The 21,262-nt window shown below is 41.6% G+C and overlaps 2 protein-coding genes across 5 annotated transcripts in view; one reads left to right on the top strand and one right to left on the bottom strand.

Moving 5' to 3' along the window:
* Window positions 1-1,548: 1,548 nt before the first annotated feature.
* On the top strand, window positions 1,549-9,318 carry LOC135502448 (uncharacterized). Its single transcript, XM_064795284.1, has 8 exons — window positions 1,549-1,619; window positions 2,367-2,633; window positions 3,080-3,328; window positions 3,907-4,164; window positions 4,893-5,177; window positions 5,789-5,845; window positions 6,625-6,894; window positions 8,520-9,318. The coding sequence occupies exons 1-8, from the start codon at window positions 1,613-1,615 to the stop codon at window positions 8,579-8,581; spliced, it is 1,455 nt and encodes a 484-aa protein (XP_064651354.1). The 5' UTR covers window positions 1,549-1,612; the 3' UTR covers window positions 8,582-9,318.
* A 4,961-nt stretch (window positions 9,319-14,279) lies between these two features.
* Window positions 14,280-21,262, bottom strand: part of LOC135502537 (hemicentin-1-like) — a 31,315-nt gene continuing 24,332 nt past the window's right edge. For 3 of the 4 annotated variants that reach the window (XM_064795480.1, XM_064795477.1, XM_064795479.1), the window contains one exon: window positions 14,280-21,091. In XM_064795480.1, coding sequence (XP_064651550.1) covers window positions 20,960-21,091 — 132 coding nt within the window. In that variant the 3' untranslated portion in view covers window positions 14,280-20,959. The remainder of the gene's footprint in view (window positions 21,092-21,262) is intronic. The other variant, XM_064795478.1, reaches the window with a different exon arrangement.

Genomic DNA, 21,262 nt, shown 5'->3' with positions numbered 1-21,262 from the left:
CATTCCACTCGCTCTTCAAGAGAGACCAATCTGGTAAGTAGGCGGATGGAACCATAGTCAGCGCTTCTCCTGAGCGAAAGAATGCATCCCAATATGAAGAGGTGTCCGACAATAGCTACTTTGGACACATCCTGGAACTATTAAAAGACATGAACAAATCAGTTTCTGACAACGAAATATTATACTAAACTTCCAGCGGTATTGTCTCCGTAGCCTCTGGAAGCTGAGCAATGTCAGCATTGAGGGGTCAAGATACAAAAGACCTGAGAAGATAAACATTTTGTAACAGTAATGCCTGAGCACTAATGTTGGGGATCGAGATTGATGTCTTTCAATAAGATATTGTCGCTTCATTTGATCATTCTACAGGGTGGCCCAGAAAAAACTTCTTTGCCCTCTCTTTGGCAAAAGGGAATTGATGTCACTCAAACTCGCGCCGAGATAAAAATTGGCCCCATTTGAGAAGTTTTTCTGGGCCACCCTGTACATTCGGCATTGATTCCGTGTTTCCTGGAAATCTAGGCTTTTTCTGACATTTCTAATCCATCTTTCATTTTCAGTTTTGTGGGACCTCCCCTACTGCACAGTAAAATCAGGCGACTGTGGAAGCGAACTCAAGAAGGCTGGCATGCTGACACTTGACAGTTGTTTATCGGCGTGTGTGTCGACCCCGGGCTGTGCCTCCTTCCAGTGCATGGGAGCCTCACAACCATGTGACTGTACACTGAAGTCGGACAGGTGCGAGGCAGTAAACGCAACGCAGAACGCGCGGTTGTACTCATTGTTTCTTCCGATTGAAGATTTCAACCTTTTTGGCAAAACAGGTATGTGTCTTCATTGGGATACAGAGGAAAATGATCGCCCTGTCCGTGAATTACCCTGACCAATAGGTCGTAATGGTAATGGCGCCAGACAATGGCTCAAGCTGTTTACAATAGGGCATATTGTCGTGTTTGGAGCTGTTATGCGGCACATTAAAGTTGTCCCAACGGCCTGAGCTTCATCAAAATAAAGTTGTCACTAACGCTGGCGTTAACTCAGCTTGGCGTTCTCTCCTTCAGTTAACTCCTTGGGCACCTCGCCAAGTTAACACCAGCGTTAGTGACAAAATATATTTTGAACAACCGGGTCTAGCGCAGTGACTGAATTCAGAGTTTGGCATCAATTTTGACAAGGCCAAGATCGTCCTTGGCTTCTCTTGCGTGATGACTAGGTAAGTGAGGATGGTGCCAGCGTTGCCTTTTGTGTTGTATCAGGTTCGATCACCTTTACTTTGTTTTCACAAGGAGAGTTCATCTAACAAGCTGGGAGGAAAATCGCGTGCAGATTCCTATGAGAAAGTGTTTGCATTTATTAAAGCGTATTTTCAGGATTTTGGAATGTAGAAGACTACGATTTGTATGCGGGCAGATGTCGCACTAGCTATCTCGTCGAAGTGGGGTTGACCACGATTGCCAAGTGCGAGGCAGCTTGTAACGCGACAGAATGGTGTTTGTCATTCCTCGTCGAGGGGCCCAGGCCCGACGGCTTGGTTAATTGTTCCCTGAACAGGCTTTCCTGCGCAGCTGGACTTGTTGATGCAGTAAACACGCATTCATACTTTACAAGGACCATGAAAGGTATGTTTTTGGTTAGAAGCTTTCCTGAAGATGTGGTTTGTTTAAACCGTTGTTTACGTGTGGCCCGCTGCATGGAACAAGTAATGTGAAATAATGGCTAATATTTATAAAGACTAGTAAATGCTTTTACTACAGTTTTCTACAGAGATGGCTAGTGTAAATGCACATGAAGTTTAAGGTAAAAGCATTTACTAGTCTTTTATAAATATCAGCCAATGTGAAGCTGCTGAGCAATGTCAATGCTTTGAGGGTCAAGATAGTTCTAGTAAACCGAAAACAGTGTTTCGTCAACGACTCGTATGTCAGTATGCGGAGGTGCGTTCACGAATATCTTTTGTATGCTTTTCATATCATGGAGCAGTGTGATTTAATCATTCTGTTATTCCTATTAATAATTTAAGGTTGATTTTGAAACGTGGCGTTCTTTGGGTGACATGCAACATTGGATAACAACCCATCGGAATATTTTTCCTCTGTAGTTATTTTTAATCTCCAATTTTCGACAAGTGCTTCGAGGGTCCTGAGTCTTTACACCGGACCATACCCGACCAGACAAGACCAGATCTGATTACATCGCTAATGACGTCATGAATGACGTAATTTTCGTAATGACGTTGGTACATGTATGTACATCGAAACAGACCAGACCATATCTAATTCGTGTGCGTTTACACGGCAGACTAATCTAGACCATACCACTTTGAAAACCACATCACATAAATTTTAGCCTGAATATCTCATTTACAGCGTTTTCCAAATGGGACCTCCCTGGCTACGTTAGGAAACAGGGAGATTGCCTGGGTCATGACATAAAGATATCATATTGTAGATTGGAAAGTCATTCAAAAGTACTTCTTCGAACAGCATATACTTGTTCCCAGCACAGCAACTGCGTTAGTTTGCTGGTGATAATTTCTACAACAGCTTGTGAGACCTATATCAAATACTCCGACTGCAACATGGAATTGGCAGACGCACAGGGAAAATATGTCTACTTCCGAGTTGGGACAAAGGGTGAGTCGACAAAATATGTATTCAGAGATGAATTTAAATATATTGATAGCATTCTGGATGTTCAGTGTTTGAGTTTTCTCGAGTCACTTGCTTTTAACTGCTTTTTAAGTTTTTTGTCTCGTGAATAAAAATGACCTGACTGGTTTCAAGTCAAAAAATGTCCCCAAACCTCTGAAATGATTTTGTTTTTGCTATAGAGTAATGGGCTGCTTCCACAAAGTGGGTAGAGGACTTAATAATGTTCGGCTGAAAGCAGTTGGATTTCGCGCTCGCTTCTTCCTCACGTTTGTTTCGGGACACTCCCTTATGCGGTGTTTCCCGTTCAGTAGCCTAATACCATTAGGCCTCACGTGGTGGCGCTGAAGCGGCCACTGTTGTAATGTAATGCAAGAGAGTTGTTGAGTCACTCCACCAACTGACTGAACTGGAAACCATTTCTGTTTCAGCCGAGTGGAAAATTGATAACTACGATCACTACTACGGTTATTGCAGCGGGGACCGTATAAAGGAGTTGGATGGCAAAAAAGTAACTGAATGTGCCGCAGAGTGTTTGAAGGAAAGTGAATGTTTTCGTATTGATATACGAGGTTACCACCCAGCGGCTAGCAGAAAATGCGGACTGTTCAAGAGATGCAACGGAACATTTGTGGGCACCGATCAATTGGATGTTCACTCGTTCTTCAAGAGGAGTCAAGGTAAGTCAGGGGCGTAGTCTCGGGGTCCAGTTCTCAAGTGATTACTTTTTTACAGGACCTTGATTTTTTCAAGTTTTTCTAGACCCCACTTTAGACCATTCGATTTCACGCTTAGTTGACAATTGTGGCCTGCAAAAGATTGCACCCCTCTTCCCCACTAGGGGCAGACTGCTCTACGCCCCTGGTGACTCAAAGAAAAAGTTACGCATGGCAATTCTTTTTTTATTGATGACCAACACATTACATTTTGCCGTCACTGATGTAATATAGCCAATCAATGAGGAGCCCTTTGCAAAAAGGGTGTCACCGCTAATTTAGCGCCGAACCTTTTTTTCCGTTCGTTGGATTTCTGTCATTCCCTCCAACATTTTTAATGGAAAGTTACAAACTTTGAAAGTTTTCTTCATACGTTTATTTGCCCTGCCGGGCTGAGGGTGCCACATTTTTACATTGATCCTCGTATCATAGACCAGAACCGTCTTGCATGTCGACAGAGAGATTAAACATTGGTATTCCTCCTAATAGTTTAGACTGCTTCTTGGGCGATCCCATAACAGTCGAACTCTTCGTCATTTCAGATATATCTCCGGAAATGCCTCATTTCGTTTACCTTCCCGGGAATTGCCCTGGTAACAGTATTGGTGTCAAGCGAAAAATCAACCTTAGAACATGCGCAGAACTGTGTGAAAGAAGAGCAAATTGCATAAGTTTCCTTTCCAATAGTACGGCTGAACTTGTTGGCGATTGTTACATTAAATCTAAAAGGTGCTCCAGAGAAAAGGCATCAAAGGCAAATTGGACTCAAAGTCACTGGCACTATTACCAAATGCCTGCTGGTAAGTTATATATGTGGGTCTGTAAAGGTTGGCGTGCCAAATCCGTAGTGAATACAAGCCGGTGTAAAAGTAAAAAGTGTCCCCCTGGAAAAAGTGTCCGGCCCTATTGTATTCTGCAATATGGTTCTATAGAGACCCTGACCGTCTATAGCTCAGAGATTGAAGCGCATAATAGAATCCTTTGTTCCCGGACATTTTATCCTAGGACATTTTAAACTTCTACACCGGCGTCGTTGCGAGAATCGAGAATGGCTACTGGTATAGCAAATTAAATTAGATATTTGAAAACAATTTTTTTGGTAAGGTACTTTTATTGATATTGCAAGGAATTAAAATGTTTATTTGATGAATATTTTGATGCATACACAGGCAGTGGGGACGGACCTATGTTGGTAAAATGAGTTATGATGGCTTCCACTATTTATTTGAAAAGGTCAGCTCGGGCGTGGATCCTAGCCAGGATGATAATATCCCTACTTGATACCATGCGCCGCCACTTGTTGTATTACAGTCAACGATTTTCGTCAGAGTTGCGAGGCACTTTGGGACATCGCTAGCGAATTTCAAGCTGGCCAATTATAGAGGTCAAATCTCCTTGCATTGTTTATTACAGTTCAATGACTTTTCAATGATCCTGTTTGGAGAAGTTGCAGTCCTGCTGGAAGCGGAAAACCAACATATCTTATGCCAAAGTTGTCCCTTTAATGTCTTTATAAATTGGCTTGCAGACTTGTTTGATTGGACATTAGAAGGCTACAACCACTCACGAGGTGTTTGTCGATCAGCGACCCCTATAGGGAGGATCTCGGGCCAAGCCCTGACGTCATGTGGGAAGCACTGCACGGATACAGATGGCTGCAAGTCGTTCCTGTTCCTTGGGCGACATCGCGTATCTACTGAAGGATGTGTCCTGTACAACACAACCTGCTCTAAGGGAGAGTGGGATAAAGATGTCACCATAGATGGAGTTACTGTCTATTCGTTTGTTAATGACACTTTCACGTCAGATTTGGGTGAGTAGTGTTATCCCGAGGGCCGGTCGGTTAGATCAGTGCCATCAATCACAGTGCAATAAAGTGACCCTGGTTGTTTTGTGTTATATTTTTTGGCCGTTCATTTTGTAATACCAATTTCTTATGTTTCAGTTCCCCATCCCCCGTGTACGCACACTAGTGCCCAGGCACCGCCTGCGTACGCAAAAAGATGGTCAGTCGATACTGGTGTATGTAGGTAGTCAGTGGCAGTCGCCATGCTGCAAAAAAACTAATTAAACTTGCTTTTGTAGAAGAGTCATAAAATGAAGTTCGGCAAGCTTTTTGACAGGGAAAAGATTCTATAATAGAATCTATGATCTACGTGATTAATCCGAATCATAGATTCTAAGAATCTCCATGATTGAATCTATAAAGGAATAACATGGGCATCCCCCATTGGCCCATCATAGATTTTAGTGAATCCGTTATAAAATTTATGCCGGGCAACATAGAATTTATCTCAGCATTTTTATTTGAATTGGTGAACTATTCTTATATTCCGAAATTCTGAAGACAGTTACTCAAATGGGTTTATTCCGATGTTTCTCATTGATTTGAGGTTCTCCAGGTCTTCTCTTTCTTACCAATAGGTGGCAGCACCACTGATGAAAGTACTCCTACAATGTCAACAACCACAGAAACTACAGGTATTTATGGTTTTTATGGTTTTGCTTCCAGTGCCATCTTCAAAAGAATAATGGGAAACTAATTACGGAATGTCTAAAATATTCTTTTGACATTGGTATAGAAGAGGTGAATATGAGGTGGAAAATAGCACTCTGAAATATCAATACTTGACTTGCCAAACTCAGCTCGACGCCGAACTGCAGCGCCACTCGCGGACAAAGATAGAACAACTCGACATTTTTTTTACCGGTTTTCTTGCTGCACATGCGTACCAGCGTCATCTTTTGTTGATTTCCGCTGGTACGCATGCGCAGCGAGAAAACCGGTGAAAAAAATGTCGAGTTGTTCTATCTTTGTCCGCGAGTGGCGCTGCAGTTCGGCGTCGAGCTGAGTTTGGCAAGTCAAGTATTGACAAGAAATTCTATACATATGCTTCGATTTATCCCGTAAGCACAATTGCAGCTCAACCACTGTGCACAGATATGCAACATCGATTTGAACACCTGAACACAGTCCTTGGGTTTTGGCACAGCCTCGCCCGGCATAGCATCCTGAGATCGGGCGTTTTACGCCTACTTCATGTTTTACCGACAGGCGTGTAGTTTATTGAAAACCTCTGGTTATATCAGGATGCGCCACAGTGACAATGTACGGCCCATACAAGGGCCTTGTAGATTTGAAGTCTTCAGCCGGTTTGGGGCTGGATATGTTGGGAGAGAGGTGGTTGGCCTTGACTCGGAAAAGTGGGAGATGCTAAGAGAGGTTGCAGCTGATTTCTAGGCTGTATATCCCATTGCAGGTGATACAGTTGTTTATACAACAACGCCATTACTAGAAACTCCAACAACCAGCAGTGGCGGTTCCGTTGTTACAACGACGACGACGACCTCCGATCCTGACACTACGGCCGCCACAACTCCCGCCACAACTCCCGCCACAACTCCCGCCACAACTGTCGGTAGTGGTACTACGACTGTTTCGACAGCTTCACCTAATGCCAGTACTGACGCCTCAACTACCCAAGCCGCTGGGACTGCTACTACCGCAACAACTTCAACCTTTGTGACAGGTAAGTCTTCAGTATTTTTTCTGAAGGAGTTCATATAAAAATAGTTGCACGTTATCCGGATATATTGACTTCAATCACAAGAAGATCCCATACGATCTCCAATTATTTTTAGTTCACCTACTGGCTCCTAGGTGGCCAAACCTCCTCCATTCAGTTCTACGTAGAATATCAACCACTCACTAACTAACATGACATAACATATCCTTACAACGTGAGATGCATGCCATATTCTCTCAGCTCCTGGTGAAGGGTGACACTGAAATGTCCAAGTATCGATAGATGGACATACGTAAGTTCTCTTTTAGCGAGTACATAAACTACAGCCAAATGAGGATGCATCGCCGGATCGGGCGTTGCGTTGCATCGCCAGATCGGGCGTTGCATTTGGCAAACGTGTCTGAGAAATACAGGTAGGTAATTGTGTAAAGTGGGTGTAATTTTAAAGGGACAACTTGAGCATAAGACATGTTGGTTTTTCTCGCAAAAATAGCTTCTAGTAGGACCGTAACTGATGGAATGTAACCACTGGCCTGTCTGAATTTGCAAGCTCGAAATCACCTCACAACACTTCGAAAATGATCATCTGAGAACAGCATTTAGTGTGATGCGACAGGGGGCGGCGCATGGTGGCGAATACGCACAATATCCTCCATGCCACCTCAATTCCAAGCCTAAGATGTCCCTTTAATAATGTTACCCTGAATTCAAATACCACACATGTTTTTAAAGGGATGTTTTTTCAGAATTCTGAAAAGATATCTCCCAAAATGAAGTATCGCTTCCCTTGATAGGCTACAAAAGATACTTCCTAAGAGTTTTCCTAACATATGAAGTTTCGTAATTCATTGAGGAATTGTTATAAAGAAAAAAAAAATTTTTTCCTGGGAGTGATACCTAAAAGTATTTGAAGGTAGGTAGATGACAGGACTTGTGTGCAAGAAGTGTGTGTCAGTGTGTGGTTTATTAGTGACATTACTCTTAAAATTGATTAGTAAAAATAACTATTTTATAGTAATTTGTCACTACTGGAATATACATCTGTGGAACCTATTGCACCGACTGTGAAATTATTTGCTTAATCTCTCGCGCAAGTAATTCTTAACCATCGTAATAGTTATATTTTTACCATTTATTTTTGCTAAAACAACAAATTAACGCTTAGTTAAACTACTATTTTCACTAATTGTATTGCCGGTACAATGGGCTCTACCTGATTAAGTGTTTGTACTAATTTTAAGACTGTGCAATTTTAGAGGTAAAATGTCAAATATGTGCCAAATTCAACTTTTCACTAAAATTCTTTGTATGCTGTTCATCCTACAAAAGTTACAGAGAACATAGAGATCGGACATTGTCAAAAGCAGACCTCCTATTCCCCTGTGGCTACAGGCCAAAATACCCTACTTGATTGGGATACCCAAGAAAGACTTGGAACAGCTCATGCACCTGGGCAGCTTCAGGACCCATCTGTCTTTGGTAGTCACTGTTCTTTCATCCCGGTACCAGTTATTTTCAATATACTCCCCCTCCCGATATGGTTTTGGTAGAGCTTCTATCTCATCGTGCCCTGGAATACAGGCCAGAGTACCCTTCTTAGGTTGGTATCTCTTAGTTACTTGCTGCAGCTCATGTATCTTGGACAGCATCAGGAGCCTTCGGCGTGGAAGAGCCCTCCATCTCACTGTGATCATGAAGATATGGGCCAACCATATCTACGGCATGCCCAATGTCGGCTACCATCCACCCATAGGCTTCCCATCCTCTTCTGAATATCAGAATCAATTGAGTTCAAGTGTTCAACAAATTCAGTGGAGTGCGCCTTCATTTGCTTAGTATTGGTGTCGTCCGTAACTGAAACACCGCTGTGGAGAGGGCTTTTTGTTCAAAGAAAGCTGTGCAGATTAGAACTAGGACTATGAATATATGCAGATTAGGACCAGGACTATGAAGCTATGCAGATTAGGACCAGGACTATGAAGCTATGCAGATTAGGACTCTCAAACCCTCACCCAACAGGGACGGGGGCGGTACCAACTTTCGGAAATCTTGGACAATCTAATTTCGGACAGAATAGCCGTCACTCTGATGAAGGCTCTGGACAGTCGAAAGCTTCGGCGTGTTCCTAAACTCTTTATGCAGTAAAATGAAGTTTTAAAGCGCTGGATTAGCGAAGTTTGGCATGCATTCGTTTTATGATAACGTTTAAGTTTTCGGCCGTCTTGAAATCTTTAAACAAATATATAACGTCTCAACATAGATTTGACAATCTGATTTGAAAGAGTTCTGTAGCTAGCACAAACTTGTCTGCACTATCAGAATGCAGTTGACGCCTACGTCACGGAAGACAACGATGAAACGGAAACGCGAGACGAAACGTCAACTTGCAAAACCTCACTACTGTAAAGAACATACGTTTGTATCATCATTTATACCACTCCACTGTCGCATTGCAGTGATTAAACTCAATTTTAAAACATTGAATGCGTTTTGTTTTACTTTATACCAGGCGTTCTAGAAATGACAGCGAGTTTTCGCAAAGCGCCCACATCGGAAACCTCCAATCTCAGTGCTTCATCACCATGACCAGGTCGACGTGCAGCTAGAAGGCACTGGCGTTTGGCGTTTAGGTGCTTTTCGAAAACTCCCTATAATAAGGCCCTTTATAAGGACTTTGAAGACAAGAGGCCAAATGTACGCTCGTAAACAGTGCTAGTATAACTAAGCCAGTGCTACCAATGGCGAGGCTAGGAGATTGGGAATAGCTCCGTCTGCTGAAGCCTTGTCGAATATCACGAGATCTCGCAGTGAAGTGTGTGGTTTACTCGGCTGAGGTGAAACAATGATTTTACATTTCAAAAACTTATGCTTCCGAAAATGAGTAATAATAGCACTTACTTAAATGGACCGGGGCCTGATTGGTATAGGAGTTTTGCATTGAACTTGGACATTTCATTGACTACACACAGAGCATCGGCTACAAAACTCTACCTTTTTTGTTGAGAGCAAGGAAGATGGTGATGTTGGGTCTGTCCATGAACTCCTCGCCGGACAGCACCGCCTTTATCGAATCGAATGATTTAAGTAATATGCAGAGTTGCTGTCCCAGACTGATCGTAATGAGGTCAGAGTTGAATTCCTCGGACAACCGCAGCGCCTCCTTTCGGAGATCTTTACCTGCAAGGAGATCAGACTTTATTATGCATTATGCATTATAATCTTTTTAATGGGTCAGCGAAAGAAAAAAAAAGAAAAAAAATTATTTTGATGGGTGATTTTGATCAATGAGTGGACGGGCTTTTGGAAGGTTTTCGAAGTGGCCTTTGACTTTGTGGACGGCGAAATGCGAGGTCTAGTGTCCAAATGTGGACTAATTATCAAAGAATTTGTTGAAACTGTGATATTTCTAACTAGTCCAAATAATATTCTTTCACAAAAACTACTTTTATTTGAATGACAATGACAATATCATTCAGTTGTGGGCAAAAATAGTTGGCCCTCTCTCAGACCAACTTTCGTTGATCCAAGATGGCGGCACCACTGAAGCCCTGTTGAAAGGTTACTGTAAATCAGTCGGGAGCTATACTAGTCAGTTTCACTGAGACAAGTCATACTGTAAAACAGATCAAAATAATTCTTTTTCTTTTTTTCTTTCGCTGACCCATTAAAAAGATTATAATGCATAATATACTGCAATTTCTTTTAAATATATTGAAAGACAAAGAAATGCCAGCCCACCAAACGTAGGGGCCGCTGTCCACACTTTCGTCCACAGTTTACACCTACCCGTCTGCTCCGGTCTCGTTAGGGAGTTTTTCCCAAATGTACGCGATGATGACGTGCCCCATAAATAACAGGACGTAACATCTATTTTAAAATGCGTTTCCAAAGTGAATGCATGAGGACAACCCATTTGTGTCGTATATCACTGGAAACGCCCGATTCCCGTGATTCTGCAGGATGTTAAATCGGGCATTTTATTTCTTTGAATAAATCATAAGGGTCGTATTTGCTGCTAGCTCTGTTCACCATCCCAAAAGGCAATATTGCCAATTGGGCCGGACAATCACGAAAAACCCCAAATATCATACATTTCTTTCTGAATAATTCTTACAGTGCCCATTCCCCCATGAAAGACAGTTGCTTACGCTATACAACAATAAAAAAAATCGATTGTCAACCATTGAACTTTTGAGATATGTTTAATTTTGCACAAATCAGCGAAAAACGCACCAACTGGCACTGGACGGCTTTTCAAAACGGGGCCGACGCACATCCCAAGTTCAGTGTACACATACGTCGGCAACAACAGTAAATACGTAGTTTCTTGCTAGCCGCCTATTGAGTAGCGCTCTAGGTTTCAGAAACTCCAACAAAACATGTCTTTACCAAAACAACTGCTAAATCAACACTGACATACTGTGAGGACCGAGAAATCAATGATTTTAGGAACTACGGTTAGGGCTTGGCCGCGCATGAATAAGGACAATCACAATGCATTACCAAAACAAAAATGTGTCGGAAGGAACTATGGATGGTCCCAACATGGGGGGTTTGGGGGGTTCCCCTCCATTGTATTGGGTAAAACGTTACGCTATCGTAGGGGGGGGGGGGGGGGTCGGGGTGCACCCCCGACCTAAAGGGGGGCTCACCAAGTCCTTGACTTTACATATTAGATAAAACTTCCCTGGGACAATCAGTGCTGAACATGCCGAAGACCCCAACATTATTCGCCACTGTGGTAGTCACAGAAATAAACATACCGGTAACAACGACCATAAAAAGCAATCTTGATAAAACGTGTGATTTGCCAAAAATGCACGAGATGGCGCTTTTGAGCGTATTTAATATTGTAATACCGAATTGTTGCCTCTTTTGTAATTATTTGATCCATTAATGCTTAGATGGTCCATAATGTCTTACATTATCCTTATTTATTTGAAAATGAGCACCAGTTATCGAGGAAAAGGGTATTAGACAATCTGGATGATTCGGTGTGAAAACTTCATTTTGCAGTCGAAAGAGGGCGTAAAATGCTGTCTGCTATTATTTCAAAAATTTGGACAACAAACTCCTCTAATTTTCTGAGCATTACTGTGCAATAGGTGAGATAAAATATGACAGGACTGTTTGCTACTCTTTGCAGATAATGTACGACGCCAAATAGGTATGCTTGCCTTGCCATTATGAATTTTATGGGTTGTTTTGTGAAGAACGCCCCAGAAAGTGTGAGATTTTGGATTGCATGGCCATGATTGACAATGACATCACATTCAGCGATTCACGACATTGGCATTGCATTTCACCCATACGTTCTGATTCGAAAGTACAATTCTTCCTTATTTGTGACATGCATGCATGATGACCCAAGGTAACAAAAACATGTAGCTGTGGAATCCCTCCGTCCAGGCATTGTAGGCTACTTTTCAATCTTCATCCATCCATGCAACCACGCCCACTCTGTCTCAGCCTCAGGTTAGGTAGGCTACTGCGCTGTCTGCCTCTAGCTCTAATTGAGTGCCTGACTATGACAGCAGCACTGCTACTGATAGCCATCTCATACCATACCACTACATCGGTACCATACCACTTACCAGTCTGCTTTGAGAGTTTTTATCTTATTCAATTCAGGTTACCAGCCCAATAAGTTAATATAAGACAAGAAGATGAAGAAGGCCCAAGGCTCGGACTGGGACAGGCCGGAGATTCCTTTTTTTGGATGTTATAAGTTAGAAAGGTATTTGCATCACCATACATGTAGGCTTCCTGGTTGAGTGGTTGGAGCCATCCCTTAGAGAGTGGGTCGCCATTGTCCCACAACTTTCTCATTTTTGAAAGTTTGAATATTTCAGTCAATTTTTCTTGTGACCAATGCTTGTCATGTCTGTTTTTAGAATGAAGTGAGTTTTACAAAATGCATGACATCGAAGATAGAAGTACCGACTTGGCTGTAAGACTGTTACTGTAAGGAAGCATTTTATGAACAAATGCCCCTCCATTTGTTTTGTATCCATTTTCAGGATGGTAGGATGGTGCCAAATTGGAAGCTTCTGTTGCAAGCATCCCCAACCAAGTCTCATCAAGTCGGACAAGGACTTGGAGGAGATAGGAATTATTGATGGAGTGATCTGACTCCTCGCCCCAGTCTCAAGCTTGTTCATAACCATATATTTAAAGAAATAAAAGTTTAACAAAAACATTTGTTGTCCCCTCCCCCTCATAACGTAATACTTGCTGAAAACCTGAGCTCCCTCTTAACCTTCCTTGATGAAAACCAATTATTTTCCGATTCCATATTTTTGAGCTACCCACATCATTGAGTTTGATGGCATAATTATGTGAAAATTGACCAAATGTTTGAAAAACCATGAAGCGGTTAGAATTTTGAGCTGATTTTTGCATGCAGCATCTGTACGCCATCAACAACTACATTGGCAGTGTTTTATTGGTTCTGACATGTCCAGATATCAATGATAACAATATATCATTTTGGGCCATTTTTGGGTGGATTTTCACGGCAAACACAAGCGTCGCTAAGATGCTGAAAATTTTGAAACGTAATGATAGATACATAATCTGATTGGTGCCAAAGCGGCCATCTTGGAAATCACACAAAGTCCTATTACTCCGAAACTAATGATCGGCTTGCAACCAAACTTAATGTGATTATATTATCTGTGTACTCTTATCAATATCCCAAATTTTTAGTCAAATCCCATGACAAATCTGGCCGCCAGGCCGCCATCTTGGAAATCCAACGAAGTCCTAGTACATGTGTACTCCTTAACTGTTGAACAGATGTCAACCAATTTCCATGTGACATGTACACTCTTCAATAACCCTGAAATTCAGTCAACTTTATAAGAATAATAATATTATTCAATGGAATCAAAACTGGTGAAAATAGCCAGGAACTGTTCTCCCCATATCCACTGCAAATGACATGCATTACATTGCCCGAGGTGAGCACATGGTCCCTGGACCATTTCATTCCATGGATACGTCCTGGTGCAAAGCGCTTCGTCATCCCAGAATCTGGTGGTTGCTTTGAATGAAGCAGCTCGAATGAGAAAGGACCAAGTGCCTTTGGGGGGGGGGATTTAAACCCACTCCCTCTAGGTCAGGAGCACAGCACTCTTAACGCTACGCCAACACCCTAGTGGGAGTCATGCACATTACTTGGAGCTATCGGTGGATGTTCTAGTCGAGGACTTATACAGTGGCGGCTCCTATCCACAGTGGAATGAAATTCTCTCGCGGATCCTTTTTAACTTGGGTTGAGGGTAGATCCATTCAAAAGGCCGGGCATGGCCATCCAATTGTTGTCAGCAAGGCAATTTGGGGTAAAGTGAGCCCCCGGGGCAATTTGAAATAAACGAAAGACACAATTTATCAATTGTTTTTTATTCAATTACATAATTGTATAACAATGTCCTGACAGTGTTAGAATTACATAGAATAATTGAAGAATATACACATATATATACAATCGGCAAGTCTCTACTATCAATGCCGGTGCTATTCAAGCACTCACAGCTATTTGAAAGATTGCTGTGATACCCCAACCCCCTTCAGCGAAGTTTAACACAACAATATCCATTGGTAATATAAAGAATTGATGAAGACTAGCATGGAGCTTCATAGCCTAGTGGTTAACACTGCTGGCTACTACAGGTTTGATCCCGGGGATAACCCAGCATTGTATTTCTCGATGAACCGACGTTGCTTTCAAGGAACGAAAATTACTGGCTCTTCACAGTCCTTCAAATGAGACTTGATACCAAGGTTCCTTGTATCTGGTGTCAATGCCAGGGCAGGTCAAAGACCCTACCAAGAGAGAAACGTGAGTAGCTTGCGTGGACTCAACCTCTCGCTGAAGTCCGACTCACTAGGCCTATAAACCTGAATGGCCCAGCAGTTTCTGGCATAAACGCTCATCCCGCCTTGGAGGAGGAATACTCCCTGGCGAAAATCACCTCCAAGTGCAGAGTGAGCGCTGAGAAAGAAGAAGAAATGAAGACTAGTCTTTATAAATTCTTGATGATATACACTAAAGTTCTTTCAAATTTTAACTGCAGTGTATCTGTCGGACAGCTGAAACAAACCAACACTGCAAAACTCCTCCCCAGAGGCAGAATCTTGGATGGCATAAAAGCACAATGGCTTTTGGCAGGATAGAATTACATCAATTTACCACAATTTAAGTATCAAAACTTCTGGACAGATTGATAAAACATTTTAAGGATGGATTTAGAAAATAGCAATTCTTGAATGGACAATGCATTTACAACCTTGGAGGGATTCCACTTAAAAATTTGTACCTATCAATATTTTACAAATCTTCTTCAATATTCTTTGAATTGATGATATATTCACAATCGTGGAGGGATTCCAGTTCAAAATTCATAAATTTCAAAATTTTACAAACAATTCTTTCAAAATATTCACAATTTTTGCTATCGAAATTTTACAACATCTAGTTAGCACATTGAGGGTTAACCCAGAATCAAAGTATAATTTAAACCGAAGCATGCAGTTTCTACATGTAGATTTCTACCATAAATACTTTGAAAACATTACAACCTTCATCGTACATGCACTTAGATTAGAAAATTAGACGAAATTAAAATTTCTCTCAGCGTCAAAAGTTTCAATAGAAAATATACACTTCTTGTTTCATGCAGTTTTAGAACGGCATCAGACATTACAGATAAATCTTTCTCTCCAACTCATGCATTGTTACATATTTCTGGAAAATATACACATTACATAACAGAAAAGGGTATGATAATAAATCCATCGATCGAGATATTTCATGAAAAAAAATTTTCATGTTGAAAAAACATAAATTATGTGATGTCCTTTCCGAGCCACCGTACAATTTAGATGAAAATTATAACGAATTTTCTTCACTTTTGAAGGAAAAATAAACAAATTGGAAGGCAATTGTCACGTAAGTGTGCAAAATGTTTTTTTCTTCAATCCAACGGTTGATGCTCAAGTGGACACCACCTGTTAATGAACCTTGGTGGCACCGTAAAAGCAAATCTGACATTTCGATTCCCTCTCCCCATTATAGTCGTAGTTATACCCATCATAAAACCCCTTGTTTTTTCAAGACCCTTGTCTTCGCCGTGTGTCAAAAAACCTGGGGCGCACTTACACCTATCAGTGGTGTTAGATAATGGTTAATAGCCCCGGCGACAGGTGCGCTGTAGGTAGGGAGCTCTCCTGTGTTTCTTTCCCGTTAGAGGGGAATTTCGCATGCGCAATACCGAGGCAACTACACCGCGCCATCTGTCGCCGGATCTTAGAACTTACAAGTGCCGTGTCTATTCAGATTCCACCTATCAAATAACCCGTGTTGAACACGGGTCTAAATTAGCCCCATCGAGCTCGATGGGGCTAATAGACACGGGGATTTGACACACGGGTCTATTTAGACACAGCAATTCATAGGTGTAAGCGCAAAAGACACAGGGATTTGATATGTGGAAGTACGACTATTATTGTATTAAATCAAAGCCCTAAGGGAACCTTCCTCAACTTTTAAGTCCACTAGCCCCATCCTACGATATGATATATCCACGGACTGAATAGGATATGAAGGACCAAACTCAATACGAAACTGTCACAGCTAAAAAACTGAAAATCATACTGGAAATTTTCAACTAATCCTCATTTCCCAAGGCACTGCTGTGGGCCGATGATGGCACAATGTCTTTATTTGTGACAAAATTTTACAAAACAAGTGTTGAGTCGAGAGATGACTTTCTTTGCAAACCTGCACTTTCGTGGGGCCACATTGTTTAAAGGCTGACACCGTTCCTTAATATTAGAAATTTGAAACTGAAATTGAATATTTGAACGAGAAGCGCCTCATGGCCTAGTGGTAACACTGCTGGCTACCACACAGTACGGCATGTTGAAAAAACATAAATTATGTGATGTCCTTTCCGAGCCACCGTACAATTTAGATGAAAATTATAACGAATTTTCTTCACTTTTGAAGGAAAAATAAACAAATTGGAAGGCAATTGTCACGTAAGTGTGCAAAATGTTTTTTTCTTCAATCCAACGGTTGATGCTCAAGTGGACACCACCTGTTAATGAACCTTGGTGGCACCGTAAAAGCAAATCTGACATTTCGATTCCCTCTCCCCATTATAGTCGTAGTTATACCCATCATAAAACCCCTTGTTTTTTCAAGACCCTTGTCTTCGCCGTGTGTCAAAAAACCTGGGGCGCACTTACACCTATCAGTGGTGTTAGATAATGGTTAATAGCCCCGGCGACAGGTGCGCTGTAGGTAGGGAGCTCTCCTGTGTTTCTTTCCCGTTAGAGGGGAATTTCGCATGCGCAATACCGAGGCAACTACACCGCGCCATCTGTCGCCGGATCTTAGAACTTACAAGTGCCGTGTCTATTCAGATTCCACCTATCAAATAACCCGTGTTGAACACGGGTCTAAATTAGCCCCATCGAGCTCGATGGGGCTAATAGACACGGGGATTTGACACACGGGTCTATTTAGACACAGCAATTCATAGGTGTAAGCGCAAAAGACACAGGGATTTGATATGTGGAAGTACGACTATTATTGTATTAAATCAAAGCCCTAAGGGAACCTTCCTCAACTTTTAAGTCCACTAGCCCCATCCTACGATATGATATATCCACGGACTGAATAGGATATGAAGGACCAAACTCAATACGAAACTGTCACAGCTAAAAAACTGAAAATCATACTGGAAATTTTCAACTAATCCTCATTTCCCAAGGCACTGCTGTGGGCCGATGATGGCACAATGTCTTTATTTGTGACAAAATTTTACAAAACAAGTGTTGAGTCGAGAGATGACTTTCTTTGCAAACCTGCACTTTCGTGGGGCCACATTGTTTAAAGGCTGACACCGTTCCTTAATATTAGAAATTTGAAACTGAAATTGAATATTTGAACGAGAAGCGCCTCATGGCCTAGTGGTAACACTGCTGGCTACCACACAGTACGGCACGGGTTCAATCCCAGGATTGTATTTCTCGATGAAACGATGAGGCTTTCAAGTAACTAACATTCCTTGTTCTTTACCGTACTTCAAATGAGACTTCAAAACCGAGTGAGAAACGTGAGTATCTTGCAATGTACTCCGGCCTAAGACAAAGCCACTGGGCCAATAAACCGAATTGGTGCCCAACCTTAGTGGCATGTAATAACGCTCATCCCGCCTTGGAGGAGGAATACTCCCTGGAGAATAACACCTCTAAGTTCAGAGCTAGCTTTGAAGAAGAAGCAGCATTTGAACAAAGGAAGTCCTCCAACACCCCAACACTTGCTTTGTTAAGATTGGTCCAAAATAAAGGTACAAATGCCACTTTTGGAGTAATACCTTGGGAAATTAAGAACAAACATTCCCACAGAACACACAGCTAATATTCTACAATCAAAGCTATACAAATCGGTACAAAAATTACATAAATGATTACAACAGTGTATGATACAATCTTTACATTTGATATTGAATAGAAATGGAAATAGTGTGGCACCATGGGTGACACTGAAAATGAAGTTGGTAGTTTCCATTAGTTAAGCGTAAGACTACATTCAAAATGTTAGCCAAGTTTCCAATACATAAACAGCAAATTGAGAGGTCGTCGGGCAAATCTTCTTCTAACGAAAGTAATTTAACCTCGCCGACATAATTATATTCACTTATGAATCGAAGTTGAGATTCTTTGAAGCCCCCCAACCATGCAGCCCTGGGTTTTGAATGCATTCACTCCCCATACGCACACAAATGGCACATGGCAACGCTGGAATTTATGCTCGTTACGTTTTATACAAATTCAATTATAAATCTCAAATTCTTAACGAACGTTGTAGGCCTTTAAGGACAAAGTTGTGAATTGCGTGAGAAGATGAGACTTGATTGAAGTCAAATTTCTCCGAGTCCAGACGTCATTTTAGCCACCATGAAATTCATTCCGAGCTATTTATTGCCTCAGTGCATGCGCTATTCTGAAGAAGGTAACTTCACAAAGGGACAAAGCCCAATGATCGCGTCAGCAAAAAACACCGACCAGTAATCATATCCTTACATAAAATTATTGTGCGCAATTATACGAAGTCTGTCTATTTACGCATTCGTTATACAACAGAACAGAATTAATGAAGTGAAGTGTGACTGTTGTTGATAATGGATGGAGGTTGATTGGAAGGAATGCCTAATCTTCATTGTATTTATAGGGAAAGCCCCACAAAAATCTCCGACTGTTTTTTACAACACCCAGTATAACATCTTATTCTACATTAGTTCCACCACAACTGAAGATGACTGGCTACTATTAACTTAACCCTTGGAGCCCGAGTTTCCACAGAGATACCACCCCATAAAGCCCGAATTTTTTGGAGCAAAATGTTGCTTACATTCCCTTTGACGCCAAAATACTCACAGAAGTAAAATTTTCGCCCTGGAAAACCTTACATGAAAATCATGCACAGCTACCGCACTACGCAACCAAAGTTGTCATTCGGAATACCTCAGACTCAGTAAGCTGTAATAAGCGTTTTATGTGAAGGGGTACCGATGAATTTTTTGGCCGATAAATTTTGTGACTATAGTCGAGATCCGGCAAACCGATAGGGTTTTCTTGTCGGTTAAAGTCGAGATCAGGCTTCAGAGGGTTAAAGATGACTGGTTACATGTAGTTTAAGGAATTGATATCGAAATGGAGATATTGGTTGTTTCATCAAACACAGCGAGGGCGTAGATGAATGACAGCTTGACGCCTTTAGCGAGATTGACATAGGATGTATTAACCAACTGCGATAAACTAATGTTCAGATCTCCACACCAAGCACCATGTAAGATTGCGTCTGACTTGATCCAGCGCCCCCTGCTCACAGAACCAGGTACCAGGGCAGCCGCTGTGTACTCTTCAGAGTTCACTCGAGAGCACAGTGCAGCAACATTGTTATTTTGCTCAAACGCGGAACTGTTGTGTTCTTATTCTTACATTAAGTTTTGTCTTGAATTCTTATATCAAGTTTGGTCTTGAATTCTTGTATCAAGTTTGGTCTCGAATTCTTGTATCAAGTTTTGTCTTGAATTCTTATATCAAGTTTTGTCTTGAATTCTTGTATCAAGTTTTGTCTTGAATTCTTACATCAATTCAAGTTTTGTCTTGAACTCTTTTACCAATTTTGTCTTGAATTCTCAAATCAAGTTTCATCTAGAATTCTTATGTTAAGTTTTGTCTTGAAATCTTACATTAAGTTTCATCTTGATATCAAGTTTTATAACCTTACATCGCTTCCTCAACGAAGGATACTAGAAAACCACTCGTATAGCAAGATATTTGCATCTTCACAACGCATTTCCCCCAAAGAACCAAATTCTTCATCATCCTGCGTGAGTTTTCATAACCCCCTCTTCAACAAACATCAATAGCGTTAAGACCACCCAGTCATAAACTTCGTTTCACATTCGTACCTGACCCGCGTTTACTTTCTTGGCCACCATGCGCGCCACCGGGCATAACGTGCGAAAACCCATTAAGCTCACAGTAAAAATTGATATGTGTTGAAAAATGCAATACAGCCAGTTTGTCTGTAGGTCCACAATCTGGAATCCTGATCTTAGGAATCACCCCAAGAAGTCTAACCATCCTTGATAATCATTCTAAAAATCCCTTCTTTCTCCTCTATTCCTTCAAATAATCCAAAATCCTTCAAATGAGTCACAAAATCCTTCTCTCGCTCTGACAAATCTTTCCGTTTCCAGTTCTAATTGTCACTTCTCACGAAAAAGCGCACAATCCGCCAAGTTGACCCAGAAAAGACAGAAAACACTTAATCTCCTCAATTTCTCTCTTCCCGTTTGAATCACTTCCTATATCATTCTTAATATCATCGCCAAAAAACGGCAAAATTCCCGCGTGATTACCATCCCTAATCTCTGGCAACTTTTTGAGCTTGGTCCGCTCGGTGGCTAGTCAAATTTCGGAAAGACTCCTCTAAACGTTCGCTGGAAGCACGAATATAAAACATTGTCCTCGCATTTCGTCGTTTCTATACCCGTCGAATGTCGGCGTAATTTGAATGGTCGAATTCTTCTTGGATCTGAATCGGTTTCCGACTGCGCGGTCTGTCGTCAAAGTTGAGGTCGGCATAGACGAGGCCTTCAAGGTTTTTCTTCTTCTGCTGGAAAGATCAGAGATGTTAAACAGGATGATACTTAGATATTGCTTTAACTCCCGGGACTTTATGATTGAAGCTTTCAAAGGCCTATATCTTTCGTGTTGTATTTTCTTGTGGCCCTGCAAGCAGATAGTTGCTGGGCTCGATCTTAACCTCCCCCCATACACACACTGC

The sequence above is a fragment of the Lineus longissimus genome, chromosome 18 (genome assembly GCF_910592395.1).
Source record: "Lineus longissimus chromosome 18, tnLinLong1.2, whole genome shotgun sequence".
NCBI lineage: Eukaryota > Metazoa > Nemertea > Pilidiophora > Heteronemertea > Lineidae > Lineus > Lineus longissimus.
The sequence above is the reverse complement of the archived record's forward strand: the minus strand, read 5'-3'. Positions and strand labels throughout refer to the sequence as shown.